At 47.0% G+C, this 8,398-nt stretch overlaps 1 protein-coding gene across 3 annotated transcripts in view; it reads right to left on the bottom strand.

Moving 5' to 3' along the window:
* Positions 1–341: 341 nt before the first annotated feature.
* GDAP1L1 (ganglioside induced differentiation associated protein 1 like 1) overlaps positions 342–8,398 on the bottom strand; it is a 33,981-nt gene continuing 25,924 nt past the window's right edge. For all 3 annotated transcript variants that reach the window (XM_075011808.1, XM_075011807.1, XM_075011806.1), the window contains one exon: positions 342–685. In XM_075011808.1, the coding sequence (XP_074867909.1) occupies positions 342–685 (344 nt within the window). The remainder of the gene's footprint in view (positions 686–8,398) is intronic.

Genomic DNA, 8,398 nt, shown 5'->3' with positions numbered 1-8,398 from the left:
TGTTTTGTGAACTTTCTGGGGCCGCCATCTCTCTTCCACTAGAGCTGGCTTGCTCTGTAGGGAGTTTCACGCCACGATGGGTGTTCTTGCCCAGGGAGTGCCAGAACGTGACACTCCCCAGTCGCTACCGTTTAATACTTAAACCTAAAAAAACCCATTTACAAGTGGACTTATTTTGTATCTTATTTCCTTGCAGTATAAGTTTCTACTTCTAGACTATGGAATGTTACATCAACAATATAATTATTCATATCTTGCTTCAGATTTCATTACAGTTACTGAAGATTCATTGTGATTTCACACAGCACAAAGATACCAAACTAAACACCAAACAGCCAGTATTAGATGTATTTTTTCTTTAAATACCAATAAGCGAAATATCCCATTCCCCCCAGAGATCCCATAAGGAAGGAAGCTCCAAAGAAGGACGGTGGTTTCCGTTTGACAAGCCTGAAGGCATTGGGCACCACGGCGGAGAGAAGGGTGGTGTGTATGTCTCCCAAAACTTTCCTGAAGGCAAAGCGTTTTTGTATCCTGTCAAAGAAGGACTGTAGGTTGGGTCTGCTGCCATCTTCCCAGTATTTCTTAGAAAGTCCGAGAAACTTGAGGCGGTGCAGGGTGGCTCCCAGCAGGATGTCGGCCAAAGTAAAGACACATCCGCAGAGCCAGAGTTCGCACTTCTGCCCTGCAGAATTAAGCCACAAAACAGACAAGATCAGAACAAGCTGCTGGAAAAGTGGGGCCTGGTTCAAAGAGCATTGAAAGCAATGTGGAGGCTTCAGCAGGCTTCACAAGGGGCTGTAAGTACCTCTGCAGAGTTAGAGCTTGTTAAGGAGCTGATGGTCTCTAATGAGTTTACAGGGAGTTGGAATGAACTCTGGGGCATCTCAAAAAGCAGGGCTGGAGAACATCATTAATTTAGAACCACTCATGAACCTTATCCATGGGCTGGTGATTCCTCACCCTGTTTCCAGTGCGGTTAGTGGCTGAATTCCCTTGCGCTTCAATGGGAAGAAGATCAAACCTAGTGAATGCCCCAGCTCCAAATGAGCACCTGTCCTTGCACTCAGGATGGCAGCTCCATTTGTCCTTGCCTGCTGGTTGGATGTGGTGAAATGTTTCAGAAAGGAAGGAATCCTTGCGTGTCATAGCCATGTCTGATCCCCGCTTCCTACATTAGGCACATTAGAAGTACTTGGGAATCCAATAAATTTCCTACAGGTTGAATAGTAACAGAGAGCTAGCCGTGCTAGTCTATATACTATCAAAACAAAAAAGCAGTCCAGTAGCACTTTAAAGACTAATAAAATAATTTATTAGGTGATGAGCTTTTGTGGGACAGACCCACTTCTTCAGACAATAGCCATACCAGAACAGACTCAATATTTAAGGCACAGAGAACCAAAAATAGTAATCAAGGTTGACAAATCAGAAAAATTATTATCAAGGTGAGCAAATCAGAGAGTAGAGGGGCAGAAGGAGGTGGGGGAAGTCAAGAATTAGATAAAGCAAAGTATGCAAAAGAGCCCCTATAATGAGCTAGAAAATTGTCATCCCAGTTCAAACCACGCGTTAATGTGTTGAATTTGAATATAAAAGAGCGTTCAGCAGCCTCTCTTTCCAAATGATTGTGAAAGTTCTGTTTCAGTAAAACACAGACTTTCAGGTCATTAACAGAATGGCTCACTCCATTAAAGTGCTGGCTGACAGGTTTGTGAATCAGGAGTGTTTTTATGTCTGTTTCATGCCCATTAATTCTTTGTCTAAGAGAGTTTGAAGTCTGTCCAATATACAAAGCATGTGGGCATTGTTGGCACATGATGGCATAAATGATGTTAGTTGAGGAACATGAGAATGTGCCTGTGATTCTGTGAATAACCGGGTTAGGTCCAATGATGGTATCTCCAGAATAAATATGTGGAAAAAGTTGGCAACGGGCCTTCTCGCAAGGAGAAGTCCCAGGACTGGTGTTCCTGTGGTATAGACTGAGGCTGTTGGTGAGAATTCTCATAAGGTTGGGAGGTTGTCTGTAGGAGAGAGCAGGCCTGTCACCTAGGGCCTTCTGGAGTGTGGCATCCTGATTAAGGATAAGTTGTAGGTCTTTAATAATGCGCTGCAATGGTTTGAATTGGGGGCTGTAGGTAATGTCCAGTGGTGTTCTGTTGTTGTCTTTTTTGGACCTATCTTGGAGTAGCTGGTCTCTGGGTATTCATCTGGTCCTGTCAATTTGTCCTGTTCTCTCCTACAGACAACCTCCCAACCTTATGAGGATTCTCACCAACAGCCACAGTCTACACCACAAGAACACCAATCCTGGAACTCTTCTTTGCAACTCGTTCCTTGCCCCTCTGCTCTCTGATTTGCTCACCTGGATAATAATTTTTCTGATTTGTCAACCTTGATTACTATTTTTGGTTCTCTGTGCCTTAAATATCGAGTCTGTTCTGGTCTGGCTATGAGCTGAAGAAGTGGCTCTGTCCCACAGAAACTTACCTAATAAATTATTTTGTTAGTCTTTTAAGTGCTACTGGACTGCTTTTTTGTTTTGATTTCCTACAGGGTGTAGGACTCAGCACAGCTGCAGCTCCAGCTCTTCCTGGTGCCACTAAAAAGCACCTCCAGCCTTTTGAAGCTCATGACTTCTGGAGGAAACTCTGTTCCGGGACACCAGAATTAATCAGCACTTGTGTGATGGGAATCTGATTTCAGGGGGGTGCAATATTTAATGCTGACACTGGGAAGCTGAACAGATACCAACAGGTTAAAGGCATTGAGTCCCAGACTAGCCAAAGCAATAATATCACAGGAGAAATCTTCTCAAAGTGAGTCTGTGATGGGGTGCAGGGAGCCTCGCATTGGCACTGGCCAGGATGAGGTTAAAACGCTTGCCCAAACATCCTTCCACCCCTGGACGAAGGAGCCAGGCCAAGAGCTGAGAGGAAGGCAATCAGATGGGAGGATGGCTAAGTTAAGGTTTCCTTCCCTCCCCCACCCTTTATGAGTTTAGACCCCCTGAATCCCTTGCTAGGTTCTGTAGCTAAGGGAAGCTTTATTGGTTTGTCCTTGGGGGTAAATGATTAGAAGTTCAATGCTCTTCAGACATCTTTTTTCTGCAACTGATACAGGCAAAAGTCTGTAGTTCTCAGTGCCCCAGCACTCAGAAATAACCTCCTCATAATAAACTCTTGGATACAGCACAGAGTCAAGGAGTGACTACAATCCAATACACCGGCGCATATGGCAGAGCATGTAAGAGCAGCCTGACAATAAGAAACCAGGATTTGCAGGGTGCCAGGGCTCATGAGCAGACCTAGGATGACAGACGAGCCAGCCTACTCCGGAAAGTGGGGAGCAACCAGCGGCTATCAAAGGTTATAAGTATCAGAGAGTTAGCTGTGTTAGACTATATCTTCAAAAACAAGGAGAAGTCCTGTGGCACCTTATAGACTAACAGAAATTTTGAATCTTAAGCTTTCGTGGGCAAAGACCCTCTTCGTCAGAAGGGCCATACAGGGTCAGACCAAAGGTTTCCAAAGATCTAACCCAGTATCCTGTCTTGGGACAGTGGCCAATGCCAGAAAATGAACAGAACAGGTAATCATCACGTGATCCCTCCCCTGTCATCCATTTCCAGCTTCTGACACACAGGGGCTTGGGACAGCACTCTTACCCATCCTGGCTAACAGCCATTGATGGACCTACCCTCCATGAATTTATCTGGCACTTTTTTGAACCCTGTTAAAGTCCTGGCCCTCACAACCTCCTCCAGCAAGGAGTGCCTTAGGTTAACTGTGTGTTTCGTGAAGAGATGCTTCCTTTTGTGTTAAACCACTTCCTACTAATTTCATTTGGTGGCCCCTAGTTCTTGACACTCAACTCCCTTCACCACCAGAACCACTTCTGTTCCCCTGGAGAGCGAAATGCTCTTTGCCCTGGGGCGTGAGATGGCTGCCGGAATTGTTGTTTGACTGACTTGTTCCTAGATCAGTTCCAAACCTAGGACGCAAGATTTTCCGCCGCATCAGCCCTGCTTGTGACATGGCTTAGAAACACTTTCATTGGACAGAGTCTGAGCACTGGCTGGATGCTTCGCAGAAGCCACAGCCCCAAAGCTCTTATAGGCTCAATTGCACTCATGGCAGTGAAAGCCAGCAGCTAACTGTATGAAGAGGGTGGGACGAGGAAACCGAGATTAAAGGTTAAGACAAGGGCATTGCTTATGAATCTGTCATCAAGTATCAGTGAGGCGCTCCTCCCTGCACTGGCAGCATTAGACTTTGGGATGACTGTTCGGAGCAGAAATCCCCAGGGGCTCCACGTATTCCTGGCAAGCCGTTTCCCTGTCTATTGTAGAGCAGCTCAGCTCCAGATGGAATCTGTCTCTACTCTCATGCCAGGGTCCCTGCGGGGGGCGGAAGCCCTGTTGGGCAGCTCTGCTGGCGACTGGCAATTGATAGCTTTCTTTTCATCAGGCTTGCACTGCCTCTGTCACTGGGAGTTAATTGAATCTTTCTCACTTCCACAGCCCTCTGTGAGCAGCACAAACGTGCTGGATTGTCCACTGACCTTCCTTTCAGTTTTAGCATCTCTGGGAGATTGCTATGCCCACCCCCGACAGTCTCTGTGGCTGGGCAGAGACTGCTGATTCCTGCTGTGGCCTGTGTGGTCGTTACAAAGTATCCACTGGGGAACAGATGAACCATTCCTGACCTGGAGAATAAACCTGCTTTTCAGGGAGTCTGAAGCCTTATGCTAGGCAGCAGCTCAGCCTCCTCTGGAAACCCAGAGACTGGCCTACAATGTGTATAGGCCACGTTTAAACTAGCAAGTTCTTTCAGAAAATCAGGCCCTTTTTCGAAAGAACACGTGGAGCGTCCACACACAAATTGCTCTCTTTCGATCTGAAATGAAAGAAACAGGGCTCTTCTTCTGGCAGGCGTCTTCCATTCCCAAATCAGGAAGAGCGCCTCCTTTTGAAAGCTCCTTTCGAAAAATCGTATGTAGATGCTCAGCAGGCCCTATTTTCGAAAGAGCAGTCCTCGTGGTCCTGGTGTTTTCGACCTCCTGCCAGTTCTTCCAAAAGGGCAGGGGCTCTTTGGAAGCTCTCTGTTGAAAGAGCGGATCGATCTTTTCGTCCGCTTTTTTGTGTGTGGCGCGCTCTTTTGGAAAAAGGTTTGCAGAGGAAATCTCGCGGAAGAACTTTCAAAAGACGGCTGTAGTGGAGATGCGGCCTATGTGTCAGGACACAAGGGGAGAAAACCGGCAAAGTGGAAGAGAAGGAAAGCAGAGGAACGGCAGTGTGGCCAGTGAAGTACATGAACTGGGATGTGTGTTTTGGCGTTACTGTACATTAGCTGTCTTTCGGTCACCTGGTACAGAGGTTGATCTAAGTGATAGGTTACATACCACAGTCAGTAGGGACATTTTTCTTCTTTTATAAAAATTTCCATTTGCATCCATCATCACTGGGGCCTGGTCTGCACTACAGAGTTAGGACAACACAAGGCAGCTTAAGTCAGTCTAACTCTGTGAGCATTTACACTCTAAGTTGCTCCTAGCCATGTAACTTGCCCACGATGCCTACTTCCTAACTTTCCCTCTGTGAGAAGCATCACCCTTAGGTCGATGTAGTCAGGTCCACACAGTGTCAGTGTAGGTGCTGTGCTGCTTACATTGACTGCTGCTGCCTCGCAGAAGCCCTCCCACAATGCCCCATGTGGACGGTTAAAATGGTGCCAGAGCTCCTGGTGAGGACTTGCACCACTAACACGGGACGTGAACTGTGGACACACAATTCCTGCAATGGCTGTATGCTGACATAACTTAGGTTGACCTAATTTTGTGTGTAGACTTGCCCTTAGCATCTTACAATACGCTGTCTCTTTGGGCCTTTGGCATCACTCCCTCATTCCCAAGGGATTTCACAAACAAATCACTGGGAGTGAAGAGAAGCTTCTTGAATTAACTGAATGCCGATGATGAACAATGCCGTCCACCAAGCCTGTGCTGGCCAATGCTGAAATACATTGACAAGGACACTTCTTAGAAATGTTGTGTTTATGCAGAAAAGGGCGGTCTTCAATCCCCCACTGACTGCGCAGGGAAGGCTGCTTAACCACTCTCTGCAGAGTGCCCTGCTGTGTTGCCATGAGCACTGATTTACTTAGCTCTTTCTAATGTAGCCATGTGCAAGTTCAACCTCCCTGGTCCAGCATCCTTGGGACCTAAGTGTTCCCAGATGAGGGATTTTGCCAGACCAGGATGGTCAATTCTGGCCCCATGCTGGCCTCAGCCCCTGCTCCTGGGCTCCCTGCCCACAGCTTTCTGACCCCCTCTCCCTCTCCCACAGGCTCTCCAGCTGCTGGTTCCTGGCCCCAGCCACCTCTTCCCAGCCATTGCTTCCCAGGGCAGTGACTTCCTGCCCAGTATCAGGGATGAGCCACCACGAGCCGCTGCTCTCTGACCTGAGCTGCCAGCTTACCAGACCCAGCCCTGCTCCTTGGCTGCTGCTGACTCTTCCCCACCCCTTTGCCACCAGACCAGCCATGGCTGCCTGCCCTGGGCTCCTGCCACTGGTCTGGCTGGCCCTTCCTCCTCCCAGCCCCAGGACTCTCTGGTCTTGCAAGATCCGTGGTCCTGATGGACAATGGATGTTGGTGGATGAGAAAATGCCGGATTTGAGAGTTTTAACCTGTACTTTGAAACCCTCCCTTGTCTAGCTGAGCAGAATTCCTTGTTGCGTTAGAAGTGGAGCCATTTCAGGAGTTTTCAGATACCCTCCTGCCTCCCCCTGAAGTTACATCACCTATTGGCGTGCCTCACAAGCCATTTGGGCTTCACTTGCAAACTATTATCAGAGCGGTAGTCGTGTTAGTCTGTAGCTTCGAGAACAACAAGAAGTCCTGTGGCACCTTATAAACTAACAGATATTTTGGAGCATAAGCTTTCGTGGGCAAAGATCGGATTCATCAGATGCATGATTGGGGGGGTGGTTTCAGAGGGGTATTTAAAGCGTAGGGTCCCAGTAAAAAGGAAGGCCAGAGCTGACAAGGTCTATTCTGCGAGGTGGAAATGGCCCATTATCAATAGTACATATCAAAAGAGGAAAAAACAAGTCAGATCAGAAAGGGGGATATGACCCATTGTCAGAGTTTAATGGGGAGATATTAACACCCAGGGCAGAGAAGCTGCTTTTGTAAGATGAAAGTCATTCCCAGTCTCTGTTTAATCCTTGGTTAATGGAGTCAAATTTGCAAATAAATTGCAGCTCAGAGATTTCTCTCTCCATCAGATTTTTGAAATTTCTTTGTTTCAGGATTGTCACCCTTAAATCTGCTACTGAGCGTCCAGGGCGATTGAAGTGTTCCCCCACCAGCTTCTGTATATTACCATTCCTGATGTCTGATTTATGTCCATTTATTCTTTTACATAGAGACAGTCCAGTTTGCAAACTATTGTTACTTTGCAATGGACTCAGCGGCAACTGGAGCAGAGGAAGTTCCTTTGTCCTACCCCAGCTCTGACCTTTCCCAAGGTCATTGTGTAGTGTCAAAGCAGCTCTCACCACAACAGAGGCGGGTTTGATGGGAGTGGGTGGGGCAGTCATGTGAATGGCAAGTCACAGCACTCCTGTTTGTCATAGCTGCAGTGTGATTTCCTCAGCTTTGAACTTTCAACTAGTTTCTAAGGTGGCTCATTATGAGGTGTTTCCTCACTCCGCAGGCAGAAAGGAGTGAAAACAGGGAGAGGGGGATGTATGGAAATATGTAATCTGGGCAGCTGAAATCTGCAGACGGTCCTTAACCCTTTGTGTGCTGCACCACACAGGTGTTGCTTCCCGGGTGCTGCCTCCCAAGGCTTTAAAATAATAGTTTTTTTTAAAGTGGATTTGGTGTGTGGGAGGTGGTGGTGGTGGTAGGATGTTTTTCCAAGAGCAAACAGGTGGTGTCAAGAATAAATACCTCTACAGGGTTAAACCCAGAGAGAGTGGGTTCTTGGCTGCCAAGCAGCCAGGTGAGCCAATAGGAAGAGAGAGGGGGATTTTGAACTGAACCAGTTACCTGCTGAAGGGTCTTTTCTTTTGTGTGGCCAGAGGAGAAAGACACACAGATGTTGAAGCTTGGGGAGGGGTTAAGGATTTCAGTAAATACTCAGGCCACAAGGAGATCTGGGCATACAGATATGTAAGTAGAAAGGAAATGTTTAGTCATATGTGATCAAGTTATTATTTGTTTTGGGTTCGCTGCAGGACTTCTTAGGCTGGCTGATATACCCCCCTGTACACAGTAACTTTTAAACTGAATACCAGGGAAATAATTCTCTGTGCTTTAACCTACTTTTTTTTTTTAAGTTTCTCTGTAACAACTAGCAGCTAAGTATGCTTTATCACGTAACTCTT

This window comes from Carettochelys insculpta, chromosome 17 (assembly GCF_033958435.1).
Source record: "Carettochelys insculpta isolate YL-2023 chromosome 17, ASM3395843v1, whole genome shotgun sequence".
NCBI lineage: Eukaryota > Metazoa > Chordata > Testudines > Carettochelyidae > Carettochelys > Carettochelys insculpta.
Note: the sequence above shows the minus strand (reverse complement) of the source record. Positions and strands in the feature narration are given on the sequence as shown.